Here is a 27,376-nt window from a genome sequence, read left to right as displayed (position 1 = left end):
CTTGGTGGACGGGATACCAGAGGGTTAAGTAAGATCAACTTGCCATATTTTACAGTGTAGATAATATTTTCTTATTTTGAGAAACTGCACTGGCAGATGATTTTACTTGAAATAAGACGCAATAATAAGTTTCTTTTTTAAAATTTTCTTCATTTTTTTTTCATCTATCCAGTATAATACTATATTGTATGAACATAGCGTACTATATCACTGTTACATAACCAAGAACAGAACATTCATACAGCTGGATTCTGCACATCCACATTTCTAAATCACTCCATTTTTACAGTTTTCTCACTGACACCATGAAGCTTTTGCATATCACCTCCTAAACTGCATCATATTCATGGGTGCAAGTGGCCAACACACAGTCAAAACACACTACAAAAGCTCTACGAGGCATCATGTCCCTCTCCTCTGAGCTACAGATGTCTTATTACTCAGCAAACTAGAACACAAACAGCACCAACACACAAGTATCAGCCTTTTTCTAGAAGTGTTCCACCAAAAAAAAAAAAAAAAAAAAAAAAAAAAAAAATCCTCTGGTTTGCACCCCAGAAGCAGTTAAATATAATTTGGTGCTATTCATTATGCATTACTAGAAATGCTTGATTTTTTTTTGCTCCAGGATGATAAAAACATGGCCTCTATCTCCTCTGTGGAGCTTTTTCTTCTTCCTGTTCTGTTTGTGCGGATTGCAGCGGATTGCGTTTTCCCAGGGCCATGCTTTTGTGGATGACGCGTACTTCTCTGTATCAAGACATGATGATGTAGTAACCTGACCACATTTGGCTGTGATGAGAGGGATCCACAAAAAAAAAAAAAAAAAAAAAGACAGAAAGGCCTCTGTTTCCGGTGTTTTTTTTTTTGTTTTTGTTTTTTATTTTATTTGGCGACACAAACAGCTCATTGTGCCATTTTTTTAACGCGCACAGGCTGGGTTTATCCACAGGGGATTCCACCTTCCACCGCACAGACAACACACACTACATGAGCTATAAGGGGGAGACATCAACACACACACACACACACACACACACACACACACACACACACACACACACACACCCTCCTTACGCACAAACACACACATATCTACCATACGTCCACAGCAGCATCAGCATCAGCACCAGCATCAGCACCACCAGCAGCAGTGATGTAAATAATAAAAGAAGGGACGCGTAAAAGCCTCCATTCGCCATACTTCCATCAGTTGGACGTTACTTACCAATAAATTTTACTTGGTGTCAGCTTGAATACACATAAAGTCAACGATTCCACCAAAAATTAAAAGCTGACTTTAACCTCCATCACATCCAGGAGAAGCGCAATAAAGCAGAGCGCATAGGCCAGCTGGCGCGTCCTGCCACCTGCTCTGTTTTGCGGATGAAGCTGCTCTAGAATAAAAACCAGATGATTGGAAGAAGAAAAAAAAAAAGCACATAAACAGGCCCGTACCCGCTGATGTTTGCCAATGGAGGTCCGGAACCGGCTCGGATGTGTTTGTAATCCTTCCTCTGGGTGTGTGAGTGAGGGTTGTGTCAGTCCCCCGTTACGGACTGGGACGCGTAAAAGACGAAGAAAAGGAGCGAAGAGGAAGAGGAGGATGAGGAGGTGCAGGGGCTGAGGAGCGGGAGCATCGCCTTTCCTCCGTTCACGTTACGTTGAAGACTGAGACACGTTCATTCCTCCCGGATATAAGAGCAGACAGCCCCGATGGCACGCCTACATCCCTCCCTCCCTCCCTCTCTCCCTCTCTCTCTCTCTCCCTCCCTCCACTAGTGAAAACCTTCTGACAATAAGACGCACGCGTTTGTGTCTTCACGCATCTTCCATAGTTTATTGTCTTTTTGTTTATGCTTTTGTGGTGACATCATTTCATCAAGGTTTATTTTTGTTTGTTTGTTTTATTTTGTTTGTTTTTTTACTCACCTTCACAATTTGTTGATAGATAGATAGATAGATAGATAGATAGATAGATAGATAGATAGATAGATAGATAGATAGATAGATAGATAGATAGATAGATAGATAGACTGTAAAAAAAAAAATAATAAAAAAAATCCTGTTGTTTTTACAGAAAAAAACTGGCAGCTGTGGGTTCCAGAACAGTACTGTAAAAAACACATCCAACTGTAAACATATTTACAGAGTAACATGTACATTTAACATTTTAAACACATAGATTTAAATGATAAATGGACTGCACTTATTTAGCACATTTTCTACACCTTCATGGTGTCCAAAGCACTTTCCAAAACCACCAGGTCCAACTGGGAGCAGTTTAGGGTTCAGTGTCTTCCATGGACACTTGGACATATGGACAGTCGGAGCCAAGATTCGAACCACCAACCCTTTGGTTGTTGGACGAGCCACTCTACCAACTCTACCGACCCATTAATTTACAAATTTAAAATGTTGCATTGTTAAATGTCTACTTTTTTTAATAACTTATATATATTTGCTAGGGATCAGGACTATAACTTTGCTATATTCAGGGGTGTAATTCTGGAAACTTGACAGTTTATTTTCCCAGTGGAGTACAGCCTGCGGATGCGGATGGTGGCCACACACATTATTGACATCACACCGTATGTGTTTCAGAACATTCTGAGTGGTTTCAGTGAAAACAAAATTGGAAGAGTAATTGTTGTGAACTCTAATTTCTAGGGTTGTATCACCCTTTTGCCTGAAAGTGCAATAAAAATTTATGTTTTTTTTACCTTTTGGTCCATTTTTCTTTACATGACTAGCCAAAGTACACACATAATATATGAAGTCACCCAAAATATTATACAACATCAATTACTGTGCAAATTTAAAACTGATCCCTAGCAAATGTTGACTAGTATATATAAAATATGCCATTATTTCAACATTATGGTCTTGCAGTTTAAACAACACCACATTGTTTTTCAATTTACAGTTTTATTTTCTGAAAACAATAGAAATACATCATTTCTACATACAAATCTGGTTTTGTTCACATACTCTTCCTGTAAAAACTACAGCTATATTTGATTTAATCTTTAACACAAAAATCTTTTCAAATAAACAACTTTGCATTGTATTGTCACTTACAGTTTTTTTATGTTGCAATTTTACAACTTTTTGGTGTTAATTCTACAGTCATTTTTTACAGTGTAGATAGATAGATAGATAGATAGATAGATAGATAGATAGATAGATAGATAGATAGATAGATAGATAGATAGATAGATAGATAGACATAAATATAAAACTATGTGCATAGATATGAGTGTATACAGGTGTATGAGTATCTCCTCTACCCAGCCTGTGGTCAGCATGTGCACAGCTGTAAATAGTATTTATAGCTTTTTTCATTTGTCTTTATTTTTGATTTTGCTCTTTTTTGCTCTTGTGTGCTTTGTTTGTGCTTTACTATTGCTGCTGTAAATCTAATAAAGGAATATCTTATCTTGATTCCAAATATTGATATTGCTACAACAACTTTGTTGCTCATCATCAATAATTGGTAAAATATTGGCTGAAAAAGAAAATCATATTGCTTTAGCCTTAATGTGTTAAAATACAATATATATTTATTTATTTGTTTATAACAAACTGGAAGAAAGCTAGTCCTTCAGGTCTAGATATGACCATGTCATGGTAATAAAGACATTTTAATGTTTAAAGAGAGTGCCTTGGAATTTTCTTCCAGTTTGTTATCTACTTTATGAATCCCTTTTTCCAAAGAGTACCTCGAACAAACTCTCTTTTGGTCCCAGAAGCATTCCTTCCCATGAAGTTTTTTTTGTTTATTTGGAAAAGCAATGATTACAAAACTTCCCTTACTGGTACAATTCAATTTCCACACGTCAAATGGAAAGAAGATGCTAATCCAAGATTTTTAGTCAAATATAGAACAAATAAAATAAATAAAGTAAGAAAAGTGGGCTGAAGGAGAGGGCTTAATCCACTACTACATCAACAAGATTAGACACATTAAGGTGTGTATGTTTACATTAACCTAAACAGAAATGTATGTCATATAAATGTATTCAGATCAGTGATGTATTCATTTCACATCCATTACAAATTTAACATAGTTTGTCCATTTTGACCAAACAGTGAAAAAACATTATTTTTGACCCTTAAAACAAAATGTCTCCTTCTCCAGAATATAAATGTCCTGTATTGATCCATTCTTCCGTTGTGGGTGCTTCAGGCTTTAACCATTTCCTGTTGATAGTCTTTTACTCGCTGCTAAAAGCATTAACAACAATTTTTTTTTATCTTTCAGAGTCCAGTCGTCATATGAAATATCTCCTAAATACAGGGCTTCACATTTACAAGGATTTTTTTCAGTAAAAATGTTATTTAAATGTTCACACAGCTGTTCCCAAAATGGTTTGATCACTGGACAACTCCACAAAATAGGATAGTGATCAGCGTTCTTTGTCCCACAGAGTCTCCTACAGGTCCCAGATAGCAGTTACCCTTGGCCCGGATCCGCATTAAAGCCTTTGCATCCGTTTATAGCTCACATCCGTTTTCTGACTTTGGACCAAATCTGCATCTGATCTGTCTTTCAGCTCTCTCTAGCAGTTCCAGAGTTCTGTTGGCTTACGGATTCAGCCCAGAACAGCCTCCCATCACACAACCAAGACTGATTTTCAAAGTTGTAATGCTGATCTGGACCAGAGTCGTAATACAAATCTGGGCCAACGTGATTCTTGTGTATATTCTAGATGTGATTGAACGGAGCTGGGCCAGAGCTGGACCGTTTCTGTAGAAGATCTGTTTCACAGAGCCGTACCTGTTTTGGCCCGATGTGCATTTGGACACTGGGCCAGATCCACCAAACAGTTTCGGGCTGAATTGGGGTGTGATTCTGTTCCAGATCCGTCCCAGTATCTCTTTGCTAACTGGGGTGTCTCCACTGCCCTGGTGTTTTTTCTGGGCAGGAGTCCTTCCCATTAATTTTTTGTTTTTTTTTCTTTTCCCCAACATATTTATTTATTTAATGTTGTATAAAGTACAATAATGACATAATGAGTACAATGCAATATTAACATACTAACAACATTGGTCTACAATTTTTTTTTAGAAATGATTTACTTCAGAGATTAAATGTGCTAAATGTTACGTATTTTAATAAGATTAATTGGAAAAGAAATGATAAAAGTGCCGGTTTGCTGATGTTTTCAAGGTATATGATAAAGTGTTATTACACATATATATTGGTTTATGTACATTTATATAATAGTTTTATAAATCTTCCACTAAATAGAACCTGTAAAGTGAATGTATTCTAATGTGCAGACAGTGTTTTGAAGTAGATCTTGTAGCTCTGAGACAAATATTCCTTTTGAGTCAAACCCATTCTCTCGTTAATTCTTGAATTTCACATTTTGACCCAAGGCTGTATCTTGGAAAGTTCAGCCAACCAGCATTTTTGACTTGACTTTTCTTTATCAGTGACTCTCATGTGGTAAAATTTCATTACTTATATTCTGGAAGCATTTTTCTTGTAGACCAGTGTAAGACATGAACAGAACAGAACATAGCCAGGGGACAAACCATGCAAACAAAACAAAACAAAACAAAACAAAACAAAACAAAACAAAACAAAACAAAATATATCAAATTAAACTAAGTTCAAATCTGTGGCATAAATCAGTGGTTTTGATAGCTTTTCTATTTTTAGAGTATTGAATGTTTGAAATATGCTGGGTAAGCTCAAATTTAAAAAATTAAAAAAAGAAGGTTTGAGATTTGAGAATTTACATTTGTGAATGTGGTATTTTGCCAAAAATATAATTAAACTGATTATGTACATGTATGTATGTATGATTATGTAGTGTTGATCTGATTTGTTAGCAGGATATGAGTATATACCAAACAATATTTTTGAATAAGTAAAAGAAAAATCAGAAGTTATATTTTGACAAATAAAAAAACAGACATCTTGCCAGAAAATATTTGAAAAGGGACAGGACCAAAACAGATGATATACATTTTCTTCTGATTGATTACAAAATGAGCAATTTACACTAATATCTTTTTTATATCTTTGCAGGAATAGTTTGGAAGGATAGAAACGATGAATTAATTTGAAAGAAACTTCTTTTATCTTGTTTATTATTACCTTTCCATGAGTTTTTATTTATTTGTTTGTTTAAAAAATACAAGAGACAAGATGAATATTCAATAGTATAATAGCTATTATTAATTTTCTTTCTGCTTCAATATTTTTATCACACCTCAAATGTCGAAAAATTATTATTATTATTTTTTGTTTGTTTTTTGTTTCTGATAGTTGTAATAGTTGATGGTGGAATGATTAAATAATCATTCCACCATGTTTCAAATGTATTTCTATATTTCTCTTTTGTAATATTTATCCCATTCTTGTTCTGTAAATTTGCTTTGTGTCATTAAAAAAAAAAAAAAAAAAAAAAAAAAAAAAAAGCTATTATTAAAGCCACAAGATGGCGGTCACTCAACATTACTATCTACTGTAATATTTCCAAAGAAGAAGAAGAAAAGCAGCTTTGTGATGACGTAGTTATTAAGCGCCGGAGCAGCTAGCAACATTAGCTTTGGATTTGATTGAGGACTTGTGTTGATAATTTCACAGCTCATGTTGGCGGATATTTTATCCAGTTAGATGGTTCAGCAGCCGTCCCGGTTCCGAGTGATTGTGTGGTTTAATTTTGGCCTCGAGTCGTCATGGCAGAAGAGGAAGATTTGTCTCCAGACCTTCTGACAGAGGAGATGAAACACAGAAATGGCGTCTTCGTACCGCCTGAAGGTTTATGCTGGCTGTCTGTGCTGTCCTGTCTGCTGCTGGCGTGTTCTTATGTTGGAAGTTTGTACGTGTGGAGGAGTGACCTGCCAAGGTGAGTCCACGCAAGTTGTGTATGATAAACACACACAGACACACACACGGAAATATTATGTGCATGCTCGTTTTGCTGTTTAATTGCACCAGTGTATGCTCTTCCCAAAAGCTACTAGTGTTCATCTATTTATATCTATAAGGATTTTCACATACAGGTCTCATAAGTTTTACACGATAAAGAAATCACATCTGTACATATGCACTTCCTTCACTGGCTACTTCAGTTGACAGGTTGTATAATAGCGCCTCTGTGTGGCCATTAATGACCTCTGTCCTTAGCAGACATCTTCTGAGGATTCTGTTGGGTTTCTGTAAATTGGCTTAGATCAGGGACAGACAAACAAACAAACCCTGGCAAAAACATAACCTCCTTGGCGGAGGTAACAATCAAACAGGATAAGATTCAAATTAAAAAATTAAAAAAATTAAAAATTAAAAGGGACAAACATCACATAAAAGCAAGTCTATAAAAGTGTGTTTTAAGAAGTGACTTAAAAGATGCCACTGATTCCGCAAGCCTTATTGAATAACATGTGAATGTGAATAACATGAACAAACTGAAAAAATACAGGGTGGGGAAGCAAAATGTACAATGAACATTTAGTTGTTTTTTCTCAGCAGGCGCTACGTCAATTGTTTTGAAACCAAACATATACTGATGTCATAATCATACCTAACACTATTATCCATACCTTTTCAGAAACTTTTGCCCATATGAGTAATCAGGAAAGCAAACGTCAAAGAGTGTGTGATTTGCTGAATGCACTCGTCACACCAAAGGAGATTTCAAAAATAGTTGGAGTGTCCATAAAGACTGTTTATAATGGAAAGAAGAGAATGACTATGAGCAAAACTATTACGAGAAAGTCTGGAAGATACTATTAAAGAAGAATGGGAGAAGTTGTCACCCCAATATTTGAGGAACACTTGCGCAAGTTTCAGGAAGCGTGTGAAGGCAGTTATTGAGAAAGAAGGAGAACACATAGAATAAAAACATTTTCTATTATGTCAATTTTCTTGTGGCAAATAAATTCTCATGACTTTCAATAAACTAATTGGTCATACACTGTCTTTCAATCCCTGCCTCAAAATATTGTAAATTTTGCTTCCCCACCCTGTATAAATAATGTCAACTCCAAACTTTTCTCTGTTTTAGAGCGAAAAAAGTAAATTTACATTATGAAAAGGTTTATATCTACAAACTATCCTTTCAAAAGATGTGAATAACATGAACAAACTGAAAAAATAAGTGGAATTTTTACAATGTTCTGCCTCAGTTTATCATTTCCACATGTACATTATAACTTACAGATCACAGTGGATCTACAAACACACTAAACATTTAATAACAGACAGAAAATTGTTAAAATTGGACTTACTTCTCTTAAGACATTTCAGGTTCATATTTGTTCAGTTTATTCACATTTTTTGCAAAATTCTACTTTGTTTTAGGGGAAATACATGAAAATATTTACATTTACAAAGAGAAACATTTGGAGTTGTCATTATTTATGTTATTATGATAGTATTTTACTGAATCCTGCCCACTTGAGATTGAATTGGTCTGAATGTGGAACCTGAACTAAAAGGATTGTTAATATCTTCAGTGTAATTTTTGTATTTTGCAAATTCATCCCAAGGGCCAGACTGGACCCTTTGGCTGGCCGGATTTGGCCCCCGGGCCGCATGTTTGACACCTGTGGCTTAGAGTCTGGTTTTGACCAACTCTGTATGTAAAGTGTCATGAGATAACTTTTTTTGTTGTGATCTGGTGCTATATAAATGAAATTTGATTGATAGAGTGATTTGACTGGTTTTCCCCTGCAAGTCACTTTGGAAAAAAGTGTCTGCCAAATGCATAAACATAAACATGTTGGCTGAATAGAACGGAGTAGAATAGAATAGAATAGAATAACCCTAACCCTAGAATAGAACAGAGTAGAGTAGAGTAGAGTAGAGTAGAGTAGAGTAGAGTAGAGTAGAGTAGAGTAGAGTAGAGTAGAGTAGAATAGAATAGAATAGAATAGAATAGAATAGAATAGAATAGAATAGAATAGAACAGAACAGAATAGAATAGAATAGAATAGAATAGAATAACCCTAACCCTAACCCTAGAATAGAGTAGAGTAGAGTAGAAGTCACCCACCCGCTGAGGCAGGAAATATATCTGTCAAAAATGAAGAACACAAATATTTCGGCTAAAATTTGCTTAGAGGTCTTATTTATGTCTTTGTGCATAAGAAATCAATAGAAGTGAATCCCCAAAGGAACTGTGTGTTGGTAAATGCAAGTTATGCAAATTTACAGGATTTAAATGTGAATGTGTTGAAAACCAAAGAGTTGATTGTAGATTTTAGGAAGAATCCTACAGTCTTCTCTCCTGTCATCATTAATGGCCAGGCTGTTGAGGTGGTTCAGCAGTAGAAATATCTCGGAATGATGCTGGACCACAGGCTAACTTTTGAATCTCAGGTGGATGCTGTATGTAAAAAGGCTCATCAGAGGATGTATTTTTACCGTAAACTTTGCAGTTTCAAAGTGGATAACACTTTTATGAAAATGTTTTATTCTTGTTTTATTGAGTCTGTGTTGACCTTTTCTTTTATCAGCTGGTATGGGCTGCTTACCCTTAAAAATAGGAACAGGTTGCAGGGCATCACTAAAGTGTGCAGCAAAATTGCTGGCACCACACTCACTGATCTGACTGTGTTGTACCAGAGGCGGACTCTGAAGAAGGCTCAGTCAGTCCTGGATGATCCCAGTCATCCCCTTTATGATGTGTTCAGGTTGCTTCCATCAGGTCGCAGATACAGTATTCCTAAATGTAGGACCAATAGGATGAGGAATTCTTTGGTTCCGGCAGCCATTGTTCTGCTGAATAATTCTTTGTAATGTTGGTGCTATTGTTTTTAATGGATTATTTATTGTATTTATTGTTGGTTTGTTGTCCGTGTGAAACTGCTGGCTGTAGAACAAATTGCCCCTCGGGGATAATAAAGTTTACCTTGACCTTGACCTTCAGTTCTGTTGCAACATGTTGATGGTCATATGAACTATGTTTTCAGGTCAAAAATGTCCAATTTCATCTCAATTAATGCTATATTTTCATGTCACAAATGGCCAAATTATATTTGAACTGAATTTACCTGAAAAATAAATATTCTATTCTTTCAGATTCCCCAGTTTTTCTTACAAGATTCTATCCTACATATCACATTTGATTTTTACAGGTTCAATATGGAGTATGGTGCTGATCCATCCTGCTTATGTTACACCAACACATACATTAAGAATGCCACACATCACTTTTTAAATCAACAGTTTTCTAATAATAAGCATTTTTATAAAGAAATAACAATTCAATCTTGTTATTTACTCTTTAGTATGATGATAAACTATACAATAAATAATTCTGATACTAGTTTTTGCACAGGGATCATTTGTGGAAACGGTGACATGGCTGCCGAGCATCAGTATGATGGGATCTGTAACAACCGTGTCACATCTGTCCACTGCCACATTTTGTGTTTTTGTGTCAGCTGTTATTGTTTTAGATCCACAATACTAACATTTATGAATAAGAGGAGAATTAGCAATAGTAAGTACATAAGTTTTTTACTAATAAAGTACTGGTACTGACCAGAGCATCATGGGTAATGTCACGTCCGTCCACCAGCAAAAGTTTTCACATACACGTGCTATTCAAAATCCAATATTTCTGAAAATATAGCTTCCACTGTCAAATAATATCAATAGTCTGTGCACAAATGTTTTAGCATTATTTCAACACAGTTCTATGCATTTCTTACAACTTTTTTTTTTTTTGACAAAAATGGCCATTCATTTGACCCCCTAAGTAAATTTAGCCGATTTAAATTTTAGTGTTTGCATTTAGTCTCTTTTAAATGTCATTTTAGCTTTGGCATTAGTATTTTGATTTTTATTGAAAGATATGGACTAGTTTACTTGACGTATAGCCTAGGTCCAGATGATTTTTAAAGGTTGGTTAGATGGTTTAGAGCAGGAGAAAAATGATGACTGATTAACAGGCAGAAATCAACTATTGATATTTATGTGCAATATTATATGTAATACAGACCAGTGGCCAATCACACTTCATCTCTTTGCATTTTGCACATGCACAAGCGTTTTTATACATAGGTCTTTTTTTTTAAATTATTATTTTTATACAAAGGTTTTTTTTTATGTATATGTTATTGTTAATATATAGATTGTATTGGGCTAAATCTGGGACCTCAAGTACCAAATTTCCTGCCATCTTAATTGTAAATGTGTGCCTCTATGACAATAAAGGTTTAATGTTTGCATTTAGTCTCTTTTAAATGTCATTTTAGCTTTGGCATTAGTATTTTGATTTTTATTGTAAGGTATTGACTAGTTTAGTTGACGTATAGCCTAGGTCCAGATGATTTTTAAAGGTTGGTTAGATAGTTTAGAGCAGGAGAAAAATGATGACTGATTAACGGGCAGAAATCAACTATTTATTTATGTGCAATATTATATGTAATACAGACCATTGGCCAATCAGACTTCATCTCTTTGCATTTTGCACGCACGCACGCGCACACACACACACATGTTTTTATACATAGGTCTTTTTATTCTTCTTCTTCTTCTTATTATTATTATTACTATACAAATGTCTTCTTTATGTATATATTATTGTTTATATATAGATTGTTTTGGGCTAAATCTTGGACCTCAAGTACCAAATCTCGTGCCATCTCATTTGTAAATATGTGCCTGGATGACAATAAAGTTCCTTGGATCCTTGAATAAAACGTAAATACTCATAGAAATGAACTCTTTCTAAGAAAAACTGGGTACCTGTTGAACTATATAGAAGTTAAAGTAATGTATAAAAAACTGCAGCAATAAATGTAGAACTGAAAATAAATATTAGAGGTAGATCAATATATTTATTTTATTTTATTTATTTATTTTTTTTACAATATTGGCCATCTGACTTAATTTTTTATTTTCATTTTTTTTTTTAAGTTGATATTTCATCAATAGTAAAAATGTTGTAAGATCATTTTGTCAGGCACCTGTGTGGGCAGCACTTGAAGTTTGATGAATGTTAAAAGAATACTACAGTGTGTATGTGTATTAATAATTTCAGTTATATTGCTACATATAAATCCTAATTATCTAAGTGTTTCAATTGTATTTTGTGGTCAATGTGCTTTTAAAAAAAAACCTCTAATAAATATGAAAAGTCCAGGCAAGTTTTTTTTATAGCCATTTTCCCTCAGATGATTCAAATGAGAATGTTAATATTTGTCATTAATCATTACTGGAGCCAATTTCCCCCGATGCCAAAACAACTGCTTAGTTTCCATTGAACAGCCAACACTATTCTGCAGTTTTTTGGAAAGTATGTGCTTCAGAGCTCACAGCTTGCACTTTTGACTTAGGTTGCCTTCATCATTGTCTTCATTGAATTTTGTAAAATTATTCTGGAAGCATTTTGCCCATTAACCAGTGCTACTAATTAATTTGATATAAAGTAAGTGAATAAATACATAACCATTAACTTTGGGCAGAAACAAAACAAAGCTTTTACCAGTAGTTCTATTGTGTTTTAATCTGTTGCATTATTCATTGTAATTTTTTTTTTTTTTTTAGAAGGAGATTATCATTTTAATTTCAGGTAACCAAATATTTTCTTCTCTGCTAGTTTTTGTTCACCAGACAATGACATAAATGATAAGCCATAATATAAGCACGGTGCTTGCACTGGTCTTAAAATGGATGGGATTTTGGACAAATTAATTTGTTTTATCAACAATGGAATCCTTTTTTCTCTACTGTCAACGAGAGTGTCCTGCTGTCTCTTATGTCCTTTTGAAGGAGAAATTTGTTAGTATACTTTATATTGAATCTTAATCAGCCCTGAGCATTGTAAAGAGGAGTCGCTATTAACTTTTATCTTGTCGTGTTTTTTTTTTTTTTTTTTTTTCTCTTTTTTTGTGTTTAATAGGTTTGTAAGTTTGTTGTATAATTTGTTTTTTTTCTTTCGTTTTGTTTTGTACCTGTATGGTTGCTTATATCTAAGTACATGTTTGTGTAAATGTATAATTTAAATTTTATAAAAAGCATGGGAAACACTGTTTTCCAGACCTTGAAAAGTCTAGAATTTTGTGTGAAAGTCTTAAGTATGGAAAAAAGGTTCTCAGGGTTTGCTCAAAGGCACATAATCTTGTAAGATAAGGAATACATGAGGAAACATATAAAAAACTTGATATAATTTCACTAATCGGTCGGTACTGGAATGATTCTAGTGAAAGTTATTTGTGTGATATTCATGCACTTTTGTGATTTTCATATGTTTTGAAAATGTTTCTGTCAGTAAAACATAATTTACTGTGAATTATGCATTCATTCATTCCAATCCAATCCAACTTTATTTGTAAAGCACTTTAACCCTTTCATGCATGACATCCACATTTGTGGACACATAGTTTAAGCTCACTTTCCAAAGGGTTTTAAAGGCGATATTCTCCAAACCACATAGGGACAGTGTCTATAGACCCTAAACAATACAATGAACAAAAGGATCATCTTAGTTTTAGAATTTTTACTGCTCTGTGATTTCATAAAGTTAACGTCCTATGACCCAGCTGTGGGTTTTAGAGTTTCACAGCTTTGTATATATTTTTTAAAAAAGAAACTGTCCACAACAAAGCATATTCCATAAAAATGTTTTTTAAAAAAATGCATCTGAAAAAACTGGTGCATCATGATGTTTCCAATACAGGTAATTATTTAATGATTTAAAAAAAGCCAAAATTTGTACTTTCCTTGGTCTCAGGAGATTACATATCTTCTTAAGAAAACCATTGGTTTTAAAAATTCAAAATGCATTTCAATTTTAGCCTAATGTTGAGTAATAAAATCAATAATTAAAAAAAAAAAATCAAGATACCTTTTTTCATAATTAATATATGAAAGGGTTAAAACAACCACAGTGAACCAAAGTGCTGTACAAAAAAATAAATAAAAAACAACAAAATAACAGAGTAAAATACAAGAATAGGTTGAAAGACATAGAACCACTGTAAAAATAAAATTAAAAATAAACAAACAAGTAAAAATACAGAAGAATAGATAAAACCTGAATAAAAGAATAAAATACAAGAATAGATTAAAACATAAAAAGCTGCACAAATTAAAAACAACAAATAAGAACAATAAACCACTACCAAATAAAACAATTGAATAAAAATAATACAAACACCTCACATGCTTTCAAAAGCCAAGGAGAAAAGATGGGTTTTAAGAAGGGATTTAAAAACAGACAGAGAAGAGGCCTGTCTGATATGGAGATTAATTCATACATTTATTAACATGAACTTTTCTACTACACACAACAGGTCCAGTCTCAACTGAAAAAGTTGGTACGTAAATATAAAAGTACATAAAGTCGTGGTCTGGGGGAAAAAAATCACAGTTTTGAAAAAGTCTGGAATTTTCATTTGGATGAAGAGCAAACACCCTGCATAAGACACATGTTTTTCCATCATCAGATTATATATTTAATCAAATTATGCGGTCCTAATAACCTGCTCTGGTCACCTCACAGACTCTTGTTGCTCAGGTGGCGTTGCAGTCCTGTTCTTGACGTCCCTGCCCTCCTGAAGCGGTAATAATAGGCTGTTATGTTTTTCTCCTTTGCTCTCCTGTCAGGGATCACCCCGCGGTCATAAAGAGGCGTTTCACTAGTGTGCTGATCGTCTCAGGTCTGTCGCCGCTCTTTGTGTGGGCGTGGAGGGAATTCACCGGTGTCAGGGTGAGTGTCTGAAAACACTGACCCCTGTCTGTCGACGGTTAGCCTTAACACCTGAGGACTCAATTGGCCCGTCTGCCGAGACTTCATTTCACTGTTCACTAATGTGTGTGTGTGTGTGTGTTTGTCAGACTGTTCCGTCGTTACTGGCTCTCATGGGGATCCGCTTTGAGGGCCTCATTCCTGCCATTGTACTTCCTCTGCTGCTCACCATGGTAAGAAATGATTACACAGGGTTACAAAAAAATGTTTTTTGCAAGTTGTCTAGGTTTTTTCAACTGAATTAGGACCATTTTGCACCGCTAAGTCCAAAAATGACATCTGTTTTTCTCAATCAGGTCAGGTTTTTTTGCTAATTTGATTTTGAAAAATTTGATCTTCTCACAAAATTAATTGCATTTTTGTGACTTTATCAGTTGATTTTTTATATAGTTCTCACCCAAAATAGGTTTTAAGAGAAAAAAAATCATTTGATCACTTGATTCCTGTTAGGTACAATGGTGTATTCACTGCAGATGTAGCAGAATACGTCAGGCTTATTTTTGCAAGATCTTCTTGTCGAAGCCATTTCATTCACCTGTAATATTAAAAAAAACATTAATCATAAATTGGCAAAAGTAAAATCTTCAGAACTCGTTTATTGCAAGAAATATGAAAGAATTTTGTGTCATATGATGTGAAAATGCCCATAAATGTAAGCAAAAATGTTAAAAAGCCAATATGTAGCATAGTTCAGAAAGTTGACCTGATTGAGCAAAATTAATGTGATTTTTGGATTCAGCACACCAAAATTATCCTAAATCAGCTCAAAAAACTTAAACAATAAATTTGTTGTTGACCAGTGTAATGATGATCTAGGCTAATTATTCCTAGAACTTCAGCACCACATGTCAGTTAAAACATGTCAAATGATGCTCTTTAGATGCTATAAACATGGACCGTCAGAGTCTGGGTCAAGTAATTACTATGCAGTAGACTAGAAAATGTCCAAAGTTAATCATATGATAAAATAACTATGAAAAGAGGTTAACGTATAGTAAATAGGGTTTATTATCATATTGCTCAGTAGAAATGAGTTTAGCCCTCAAAGACCTAACCAGCTACTGGTGACCAATAAGGGTGTAAGAAAATATGGGTTTTGCAATATATCACTATATTTAATTTCACAATACTGTATTGATATTAAAAAGTTCTGTATCGATATTTTAGGTATTTATTCAAATGCAGATATTGTGGAGGTTCATTTTTGTTTTTTCTTTTTCTTTTTTGTTAATATTTTATTTGTTATTTAACACTCTTTTATTAAATGATGTTAGTTTCTGTGTTGGGATTGCACAAAAATAATGTTAGGATGCCAGTTATCAACTAATAAAATATGAACATTTGAGCAGGATCTTAAACTGTAATGTATGTAAAACATAATTACCTCCGCCAAGGAGGTTATGTTTTTGCCAGGGTTTGTTTGTCTGTCTGTTTGTCTGTCTGTTAGTGTGCAACATAACTCAAAAAGTTATGGACAGATTTGGATGAAATTTTCAGGGTTTGTTGGAAATGGGATAAGGAAGAAATGATTAAATTTTGTTGGTGATCGGGGGGGGGGGGGGGGGGGGGGGGGGCCCGGGGGGGGGGGGGGGGCACTGATCAGCCTTGGCAGAGGTCTGCGCTCTCCGAGTGCTTCTAGTTTAAGTTTTAACATAGGAACATTTTGTCATATAGCATGAGATCCTGTTCTGATCAAATAAAAATGTGTTTAGTGTTTGGGCATATTTCTGGTGTGATTCAATTCTTCAAGGAAATAATCATTTAAAAAAAAGAAACAAACAAAAAATTGCCTGGTTATTTAGAGTCAAAAAAATCTGCATTAGCATGCTAGATTTCAAAAAATATATCCAAGGCACACTGTAGGATTTGTGTAAAAATAAAATGCCTTTATTAATTCATGGCAGTCTTTAAAAAAAACTTTTTTACTGCTGAAATGTCATATTTATTTCCTTTCTAATGTCAATATCGATACCAGTATGGAAGTGTCGCATGGCTGTGGTAGTCAAATAATCAGGCTACAGCTCAAAATTGTACTTTGGTATCACTAAATGAGTGTGAATCAATCAATTAATACTGAATCGAATCGCGATCAATCGATTCCGAACCTTATGAATCACAAATCGATTAAGGAAATTGGCCATGATACCCAGCCCTAATTACAACTTTTCTTTTTAACCCTTTCATGCATAGTGGTCACTACAGTGGACAGCTATTCTACAGCTGTTCTGTTGTATGTTCACAGGTTTTGTTGTTTTAGTCAACACAGTGGACGCTTATGCATCATCCCATACTCTGCAATTCATACCATTACTGTAACTTTTCTGTTCTTGATAAACCTGATCTGGAGTAACATGTTTTAGTGTAAATCAGTTGCTTATTTATTTATTTATTTATTGCACATTATCTCCATGAAGTGAGTAACAACTTGTATTAGAGTATGATAAAATATGAGAAAACATAAGATTAGCTGCATTACAAATGTTTTTATTTTATAATTGTATATCACCTTCTGATAATGTGTTGTAATGTTTCTTTGCTTCAAAAATTAACCCTTTCATGCATGAATTATTAGAACCTTAATCAAGATTTTTTTCCTGAGTGTTTTTATTCCTCTTTAGGCATGAAAAAAAACAAAGTGATTGAATTTTTCTTTTTAAATCAACCTGTTTTTCATGGAGTTACAAAAATGTCCACTCAGCTACACCATGAATTTATTCTTGAAGCAAAGAAACATGTATTTAAAACCCAATATCATAAAGTAATATGAAAACAGTGAAATGAAACCATGTTTAATGCAGCTAATCTGATGTTTTCTCACATTTTAACATATTCTAATACTAGTTATTACTCACTTCATGGAGATAATATGCAAAAAATAAATATTAACAGTTGATTTCCACTCAAGAACCAACCAAGAACAGCAAAGTTACAATAATGGTATGAATTGCAGTTTATGAGATGATGCATAAGTGTCCACTGTGTTGGCTGATATGGAACTAAAACAACAAAACCCATGAATATACAGGAGTAAAGCTGTAGAGTAACTGTCCACTGGAGTGACCACTATGCATGAAAGGGTTAAACACATGGTGTCCAGCTGAGTGGACATTTTCTCCATGAAAAATAGGTTCATTAAAAAAAAAAATTCAATTGCATTGTTTTTTTCATGCCAAAAGAGGAATAAAAACAATCAGAAAAAAAACTCTTAACTAAGGTTCTTGTAATTCATGCATGAAAGGGTTAATTACCAGTTGCCATGGAGAGTTCAGGGTCAGCTTCAGACTTTGTTAAACACTCTTTCTATAGCATGGTGGATCAAATAACCATATGACAATTAATAGAAGCTGTGTGTTTGTGTGCTGCAGGTCCTGTTTCTGGGCCCTCTCATGCAGTTGGCCATGGACTGTCCTTGGAGCTTCATGGACGGGGTCAGGGTGGCCTTCGGTGAGGCAGCCAACACGCCGGACTGCTCGTCTTTTTCCTCATTTCATCATCAAAGCCACGTCTGACTTTAAATCCAAACAGACGCAGCTGCTTTTTAGTCCTTACACTCTGCTCATGTGCATCAGTAATCTATTGAATGATTCTGTTTGAAGCAGAGGAGATGAAGCCCCCCCCTCCCCCCCCTCCTCTGTGTGTCCTCCTGCAGACCCCTGGTTCTGGACGCTGTGTTTCAGTGACATGCGCTGGTTGAGGAACCAGGTGGTGGCGCCGCTAACGGAGGAGCTGGTGTTCAGAGCCTGCATGTTACCCATGTTGGTACCGTGTGCCGGGCCCTTCACTGCCATCTTCACCTGCCCCCTTTTCTTTGGAGTGGGTGAGTTCTGCTTCACGTCACACCCCAAGGTCGTAGCTGTTGCGGGGTTTCTTTAAAACTGACCAAAATGATGATGTAGTCATACAGCTGCAGTGATGGTGTTTTATTAACGTTCCTCCCAGTGCAAACAAGTGTCAAAGAAAAAGAATACTTTTTAAAAACCTGCAACAAAAAGGGAAAAAATACTGTCTACAAATTTTTACAATATTTTACAAGAATTCAACTTTAACCCTTTAACAACTGCAGTCTCTCTGATGCTGCATTTTTGACTTTACAGCTTTCAAATTACTGTAACTCCTATATTGTTTGCGCTATCCACAAAATTCAAACAGCATTGGAAAGCTGACAACCCAAGCTTTCCGACAGTTTATAACACTTTATGGCAGCAATGTGGGAGTCTATTACAAGTAGAAAGGAATAGGGATGTAACGATATGAAAATTTCATATCAGTTATTGTGACCAAAATGATCACGGTTATCATTATTATTGCGGTATTGTTGAAATTGTGGTCAAAATGTTCAAAAACTACTGATACACACACTGAAATAATTTAACCAAGTTGTATTTTGAAAAATAAAAACAACAACAACAAAAAATAATAGGTACAGTGTACCTTCTGAGCCTATTTTGTCCGTTTTTCAGTACTTTTGATTTTGCCTTTATATACTATATAAACGAATGTTTACTATACCCTTGTTTGGTATCTTTTTTTTTTCAGCACAACTTCATCTATATCATCTGCCTATTATTTTTTCACTTTAACCTACTATAAAAACATAAAAGGACAAAAAACACACACAAAAAAAAATTCAATTTGAAAAATATATATATTTTATTGCATAAATAACACAAAGATGCTTAACAAACCTTTTCAAAGACTTGAAAAGTGAATATTGGTTCTAAATATTAGGTATATAAAATTAAAATTGTAATAATTTAAAATTATACTCAAATATTTGACATGAAAGCAGATCTTTAAATTGGTCTTTTCTCCTCTAAAAGTGTGGTACTCAAACACGGTTATCATGATAATTAGAATTTAAACGACAATACTAACCATTGGCAATTTTACCGCGGTTTATCGTTATACCAGTATCTGTTACATCCCTAGAAAGGAACTGTTTCAGAGACTTCCACACAGGCTAAAAAATGCTTGGAAATAACAAAAAATATGAAGCCATAATATGGATACTGAATGTTCAAGACCAAAAAATATGTTTGAGCAGAAGTAAAATACTTGAAAGTTTATTTTGCAATCTCACAAAGTTCCGTTATGGACATTTACAGTCGCTTCTGATAATAAATATGCTAAAAACTTCAAGCCTTGTTTTTTTATCTTTTAATTCAATTTATTTGTAGAGCCCTATATCACAACAAGGTTGCCTCACAGGGCTCTACAGAATTAGTAGGAAAACAAACAACAGTCAAATAAACAGCAGATGAGGGAAATGGAGTAATGTCTCGGGCGTCCCCCGTCCTTAGACCCTCATTCTTGGCAAGGAAAAACTCCAAAAACCCAGTGGGAAAAGAGAAACCTCAGGGAGAACCACAGTGAAGGAGAGATCCACTCCCATGGACAGACAGGCTATAGATGCACCAGGACTGATGGATGTCCATTTGCAGTTGTAGTTCCAGTCTGTAAAGATGCAGTAGGGTTGGGGCACATGAGGGGGTCCATCACAGATCTTGTTGTCATCGGGCCCCAGGCAGCTACGGCTGAAACAGTAGTGGGGAAAAGGGACACTAGGTGAATAGTGAATAGGGTTTTTACTAAAACACACTGTTTTAAGCATTTATTATTTATAATAATAATAATAATAATAATGATAATAATTAATGGCCAGATATTGAAATTTAAGTTCCTGCAAACAAATATGCAAAATAATTGGCAAAAAAGATATTTTCTGACACTTCTTTTTTGCAAAGAAAACATGAGGACATCTAGGTGGCCTGTTAAATGGCAGTCTTAAAAGGGTTAACTCCATTCAATAGAACAAAAATAATCACAACAATCTTACACAAAGCTTCTGAAACTCACTGAAACCTCCACGAACTCCCCACCATTTACTAGGCCCAAACTGCACCTTTTATGCTCATAACCCTTCCCCCTGGAGGTGATGAGAAATTTAAACTTGGAAGTGAGGACAGTCCAGTTTTACCATCTATGCCTGGTCACTGCATGAACCTGAATGGTCAGTAAAAAGGGAATGTGTGTGTATGCATGTGTATGCATATGGGGACCGCTGAGTGTGTACCCTCAGTCATAGTGATGGCGGAAAGGGTAAGAAGTCGGATTTCGTGATTGTGACTGCTGAATTTGGAGATGAGTGAAAATGTGAGTCTGTTTTGTGGTGTGTGTAATTAGCATGTGTGTTTTCCTGACTAAAACCATAACCCTTAAAGGAACATTCAGTATCTTTCGATGCTTTAACTGAGTCTCTCCTTTAGGTCGTTAGGTGATGTGATCCAAAGTCAACATCATATATTTCATTATGGCTTATTTCTAACATCTGTGGTGGATCATGACACTTTGGGCTATTAACTTTACAAAATATATGAAAATGTTTTGTTTCTTGCATCAAACTATAAAAAAATGAATATTACATAACGCATCTACAGCTCTTGTTTTCTGTTTCCTCTGTCAGCAGGATGTTTTCTAGTGTGAAACCAGCTCTCCCAGCCTCCAGACTCCTCTGCATTCATTTATAGCATCACTGACCCAGAATATACAGTATATTAATACTACACTTATACTGGACTGAAATCTGTGATACTGGCCAATAGTGATTTGGCTACTGAGAGAAAAATACCCGATACCTGATTCCAAATCTGAGAATGGAGATTCTCCAACATGTCAGGATGTTGGTTTATGCACAAGTCAATATCTAGTCATATCTGGTCAGCATAGCACACCAGTGTTTTAGTTCTGTAAATAGTATAAAACGTTATTCAAAATTCAGATGGATTGTAAATGAATAACATGATGGAAATTTATAAATATGGACTTTTCATTCAATCTCACATTGGAGAACTCACTTAACCTGTATTTCCCTCAAAGCTCAGTTCTTTAGAATTAACAGCCTGGGAGTGATTCTTGCAAATGGTGCAAAAGTTTCTGATCTCCATAAGTTTCACATTATGATCGACTAGTTGAGGACATGAAAAGTAAATGAACAGTTGATTTACGGAATCAAAATTCATTTTCTCCACTCAGACCTTGACTTTTGATGACCACTGTGAACAGTTTCATTCAGATATTTCTGAGAAGGAAAGCAGGAACCAAAACATGACGGTTATTACAGTAAGAAACTGTCAAAGCCCACATGAACAAGAGACAGTGTCTGAAACAGTATTTGTAACAGTTTTGAGCCGAGCAGATAGATAGCGGATCAGATTTAGTCACAAAATCGGGCTGATCTGCGCCTGGTTCGGGGGGCGGGGGGGGGGGGTGTAATGCCCCCTTAAATGAATGTCCTGCTCCCTCAAATTTAAGATTACAAAGGAAGGGAAAAGGAAAATGAGCTGCACAACAGTGGGAGACTTGGATGAATTAGTACAGCGTAAGTTTCACTTTCACTTTGTACGGTTGCAGGGACTACGTGTACTCATTGTGAGGTACGTACGGCACAGAACCCCCCCCCCCCCGCCCATAATCCCTAGACAGACCTGTCTAGAGGCAAACAAATGGCTCGTGAGCCAAAACCAGCCCACCAAAGGGTCTAATTTGGCCCACAGTATGAATTTGGAAAATGCAAACATTATATTTAAGTTATTAAGAGTCAAAGGTGTCATACTTGTTTTAGTTCAGGTTCCACATTCAGCCCAATTGTGATCTCAAATAATTAAAAAAAAAAAAGTATAATAACCTGTAAATAATGACTCCAAATTTAAATCAAAATTTCATTGTAAAAAGTATTGGTATAGGATTGGTATTGGCAAAACTAATCATAAAAGTCGAATTGGAAGCAACAAATCCAGATTGAGACACCACTAACAGATGTATAGATACATACATACATACATGCATGCATACATACATACATACATACATACATACATGCATACATTCATACATGCATACATACATACATACATTCATACATGCATACATGCATACATGCATACATGCATACATACATACATACATACATACATACATACATACATACATAGATACATGCATACATAGATACATGCATACATACATGCATGCATACATTCATACATACATACATACATACATACATACATGCATACATACATGCATGCATACATACATACATGCATACATACATACATGCATACATACATACATACATACATACATACATAGATACATGCATACATACATGCATGCATACATAGATATATGCACACATACATACATGCATATATACATGCATACATGCATACATATATGCATACATACATACATACACTTTATTTATCCCAAACTGGGAACTTGCAGTGTAGCAGCAGCATGACACACATACAATATAAATAGAACTACAGCAAACACGAGTTAAAAACAAACAAACAAATACAACACAAGAGCAAACACTATATGTAATGAATTAGAAGTATAAAAAGATCTGGATAATAACTGTACAGTGCTAAAATAGAACTGTAAGGTGCTAAACAAGCTGTAATATTCAGATTGAGAAGGTGCAGAATGACATTTAAGTACAAACAGATTTAGGCCACAGACATCAGACAGAATGGACTCTGGTACTTAGGTTTACTTCTCTCTGGACTCACTGGACAAAGTACATTTGACCAGTTTAGCTCATGTTATCTTCAGATTCTGAATTCACAGCAAAAGGCGTTGGTGCAAAACTGGAAAAATTAGCACCTTTTTACATTTTCCATAACTCAAAATCCTAATGTGAAATTCTGATTTGGAATCAACATTAACTGATTTAAGATAAGATCAGATGTTTATCTCTTAATAACAGACTGAAAGTTTTCCTTCTGTCCAGTCTTATGTGATCTGGTTCATTAAATCCAATACTGTGACAAATTATCCTCAACAGTCCGCTGTGTTTACCCTCATGAAATCATATGCTGATGATGCACGGCTGCTGGAAAATAACCACACACATCTCGTTGTAACTCGAGCTGATTTATTTGTATTTCAAATGCAAATGAATGCAAACAACGGCTGCTTGGAAAATACAATAACTGCCGAGGATTAGTTGTAAATTGGTCGTTTAGATGCTGTCAGAGCTTTGCTTAGAGTCCATTAGAAGGCAGTGGAGCTCTAGCATAATGGGAAAACAGATCACATGACCACGTGTGCCAATCGGATGTGCGTCTCAGAGTAATTTGATGTTGCGTTTAATCAAAGCGGTATTAGCACTGTCTGGGTTTTAAATGGAGTGAAACCCTGCTCATATAAACCCAGACATAAGTACTGCTGATGTGCTGTTCGTCTCTTTGCAGCTCACTTCCACCACGTGATCGAGCTGCTGCGTTTCAGACAAGGCACTCTGTCGGGAATCTTCCTCTCTGCAGGTTAGAACTCAAGTGTTGCATTCACTGACTGATGGTGGGTTCAGATGATACTGTGTTCAGTTCTGTAACGGTGTGTCTGCTCTGTTCCAGTGTTCCAGTTCTCCTACACAGCTGTGTTTGGGGCCTACACTGCTTTTATTTTCATCAGAACAGGTAAGGAGCTTTTATTACCCTGACCCCCGAAGGGGAGGTAAGGGGTATTGTTATTGGTTCGATTTGTTTGTTTGTTAAGGGTAGGGTGGGAGATCCTGGAAAAACAGTTCGAACAAGCTCGAACCATACACAATTCAAAAGTCCAAATCCCTTTCTTCAGACTTCCTCCTAAAGCAGGGGTGTCAAACACATTTTCTTCCGGGGGCCACATTCAGCCTAATTTAATCTGCAGTGGGCCGGACCAGTAAAATAATAGCATGATAGCCAATAAATCATGACAACCTCAAATTGTTTTAGTGCAAAAAAAATGACATTCAATTATGCCAATATTTACATTTACAAACTATCCAAACAAAAAAGATGTGAATAAGCTGAAAAAAAATGAAATTTGTTAAGAAATATTAGTACAGTCTTATCAATATTATGCCTCGACTTATCATTTATACATGTGCATTACAGATCAGATCTACAAAGGCAATAAACATTTAGTAACAGGCAGAATATTGTTAAAATTGCACTTAATTTTCTTTAGACATTTCAAGTTGTTCATATTTGTTCAGGTTATTCACATTTTATTGTTAAAAGGATAGCTTGTTAATGTAAACATTTTCATAATTTATTGTTTTTTGCACTAAATCAAAGAGAAAAAATTGGTGTTGTCATTATGATATTATTTTTTGAGTTTGATGCCCTAACTTGCACTTTACAAATTCATCCCGCGGGCCGGCTTGAAATATTTGGCGGGCTGGTTTTGGCCCCCGGGCCGCATGTTTGACACCTGTGCCCTAAAGCCACACCTCCAGAGTACAGGAATGCACAATACTTGTTCCAGAGGGTTAATGAGTGCTGCTTTTATGAATTTTTAAAATCTTTTTTTCCTCCCATTTACTTATAATGGGCGAAATTTCAAATGTCTATAAAAGCATCAATTTTATTTCAATTTACTTCAAACTTGGCACATACAGGGTGGGGAAGCAAAATTTACAATATTTTGAGGCAGGGATTGAAAGACAGTGTATGACCAATTAGTTTATTGAAAGTCATGAGAATTTAAATCTTCAAATCATATTTTACTGCGTTTCTAATGGTCTTGTTGTCTACCTCAAGTTCAATTGCCATTTTTCTCATGGATTTGGTTGGATCCTTTAGGATTTTGGATTTGAGAGCTTTAATAAAAGCTTTGGTATGTTTTTTGTTGCTTCCTCCACTTCCAGACTTTCTCGTAATAGTTTTGCTAGTCATTCTCTTTTTTCCATTATAAACAGTCTTTATGGACACTCCAACTATTTTTGAAATCTCCTTTGGTGTGACGAGTGCATTCAGCAAATCACACACTCTTTGACGTTTGCTTTCCTGATTACTCATATGGGCAAAAGTTTCTGAAAAGATATGGATAATAGTGTTAGGTATGATTATGACATCAATATATGTTTGGTTTCAAAACAATTGACGTAGTGCCTGCTGAGAAAAAACAACTAAATGTTCATTGTAAATTTTGCTTCCCCACCCTGTATATAGAGGCAATTGATTTTCTGACATCAGCACAGACATAGACATGATGACATCAGCTGGATCGATGCCAAAATAAGCTACAATACATGCGAGGGGCGGGGTTTGTTGTGGCTGGAACCACTTGTTGATATGTGTAACGTTTTTGCGTTTTGTGCAGGCTTGGTCAGAATTTTTTTTTATGTGTATAAGATTTGTTCATTTACTTTGGGGAGCTGACATGGAACTTTGTGGTCAATGAAAAGAAAAATGGGGTAAGGGGGCGGGAGTATAAAAGTTGAACTTCATCCCGTTCCTTTTTGGATGTGTTTTTTTTTTTTTATTTTCATGTTTTTCCTCGTTTTGGTTTTAAATGTTGATATTCAAGATAAAAACTAAACAAACAGACAGAGGTTTCCTGTGTGTTGACTGGTGTCTCCTCTGTCCCAGGTCACCTGATGGGTCCGGTCCTCTGCCACTCCTTCTGTAACTACATGGGGTTCCCTGCCATCAGCACCGCTCTGGAACACCCCCACCGCCTCACCGTCCTCTCCTCCTACCTGCTCGGGGTTCTCCTCTTCCTTTTCCTCCTCTTCCCCTTCACTGACCCCTCCTTCTACGGTCTCCCCACGCCCGTCTGCACCCTCACCTCCTCCCCCAGCTCCCTCTGCCTCTCCTGATCCGGACCCTCCCTCCACTCCGACCCCCCCCTTCACACACCTCATCGTCTCCTGTCGTCGCTCCACCTTCAGCTGATGAAAGCGGTCGAAGGTGTGTTTATTGCCAAGTTCCGGTTCCGTTCAGGTCCCGTGTGGGCGTACTCCAAGCCGAGATGGCCTGCGTTGTCACGGTAACGTAGGGAACTTTGCAGCCATTGCCCTACGGTCAGGGCTACCCTTCACGTGTCGGCACACTCACATGACATGTTTCAGATAATTGACTCATGCTGGTATTCTGAGCGGGTAGCGGTCTGGGTCCAGGACAGATTCTGTAATCTTTGGGTTCATGTGGTTTTTATTGTGAAGGGCAGGTCCACATCAGACTCTCTTGGATGGCAGGTCTCATCAGTTTGTGATGAAGTATCATAACGCACCCTTTTGGTGTACCATGTCAGTGTCCTCAGTCCTGTTACTTATCAATAATTCTGGTTCATTACAATGCGGCTCTTATTCACATAGCATGGGCCTTCATACGTATGGACAGCTGAAGCCCCGCCCCTTCCTGTTGCTTTAAGTGGGACCTCATTTCAGAGGAAAAATTGTTATAATCAGTGGTAAAAGACAAGATATTTCTGGATTCTGTTTGAATTCTGCATTATTTACACATACGATGTTCGTCAGTTTAAAAGATAATTATCCAAGTCAAGAACGTCACTAGTCGCTTTTCCATTGGACATCTGTGCAAAACTTTAACCCTTTCATGCATGAATTATAGGAACCTTAATCAAGATTTTTTTTTCCTGAGTGTTTTTATTCCTCTTTAGGCATGAAAACAAAACATTGTGATTGAATTTTTTTTTTTTAAATCAACCTGTTTTTCATGGAGTTACGAAAATGTCCACTCAGCTACACCATGAATTTTATTCTTGAAGCAAAGAAACATGTATTTAAAACCCAATATCATAAAGTGATAGGAAAACAGTGAAATGAAACCATGTTTAATGCAGCTAATCTGATGTTTTAT

The 27,376-nt window shown here is 35.8% G+C and overlaps 2 protein-coding genes across 5 annotated transcripts in view; one reads left to right on the top strand and one right to left on the bottom strand.

The window, feature by feature from the left end:
* The window catches only part of peli3 (pellino E3 ubiquitin protein ligase family member 3), an 88,958-nt gene extending 87,276 nt beyond the window's left edge, over window positions 1-1,682 (bottom strand). For 2 of the 4 annotated variants that reach the window (XM_030162824.1, XM_030162826.1), the window contains exon 1: window positions 1,459-1,682. The gene's annotated coding sequence lies outside the window, so the exon portion shown is untranslated. The other 2 variants (XM_030162825.1, XM_030162827.1) reach the window with 1 other exon arrangement.
* A 4,861-nt stretch (window positions 1,683-6,543) lies between these two features.
* LOC115438861 (CAAX prenyl protease 2-like) lies at window positions 6,544-26,944 on the top strand. The gene is made up of 8 exons (XM_030162724.1): window positions 6,544-6,866; window positions 14,579-14,681; window positions 14,810-14,893; window positions 18,086-18,164; window positions 18,370-18,537; window positions 23,981-24,052; window positions 24,143-24,205; window positions 26,144-26,944. The coding sequence occupies exons 1-8, from the start codon at window positions 6,697-6,699 to the stop codon at window positions 26,371-26,373; spliced, it is 969 nt and encodes a 322-aa protein (XP_030018584.1). The 5' UTR covers window positions 6,544-6,696; the 3' UTR covers window positions 26,374-26,944.
* The last annotated feature ends 432 nt before the right edge of the window (window positions 26,945-27,376 follow it).

Source organism: Sphaeramia orbicularis, chromosome 18 (genome assembly GCF_902148855.1).
Source record: "Sphaeramia orbicularis chromosome 18, fSphaOr1.1, whole genome shotgun sequence".
In the NCBI taxonomy this organism is placed as follows: domain Eukaryota; kingdom Metazoa; phylum Chordata; class Actinopteri; order Kurtiformes; family Apogonidae; genus Sphaeramia; species Sphaeramia orbicularis.
The sequence above is the reverse complement of the archived record's forward strand: the minus strand, read 5'-3'. Positions and strand labels throughout refer to the sequence as shown.

Coding starts and splice junctions, on each gene's coding strand:
- LOC115438861 (XM_030162724.1), top strand. CDS start 6,697: ATGGCAGAAGAGGAAGATTTGTCTCCAGACCTTCTGACAGAGGAGATG. Junction 14,682..14,809: donor GGGAATTCACCGGTGTCAGG/GTGAGTGTCTGA, acceptor TGTGTTTGTCAG/ACTGTTCCGTCGTTACTGGC. Junction 18,538..23,980: donor CCCCCTTTTCTTTGGAGTGG/GTGAGTTCTGCT, acceptor GTCTCTTTGCAG/CTCACTTCCACCACGTGATC.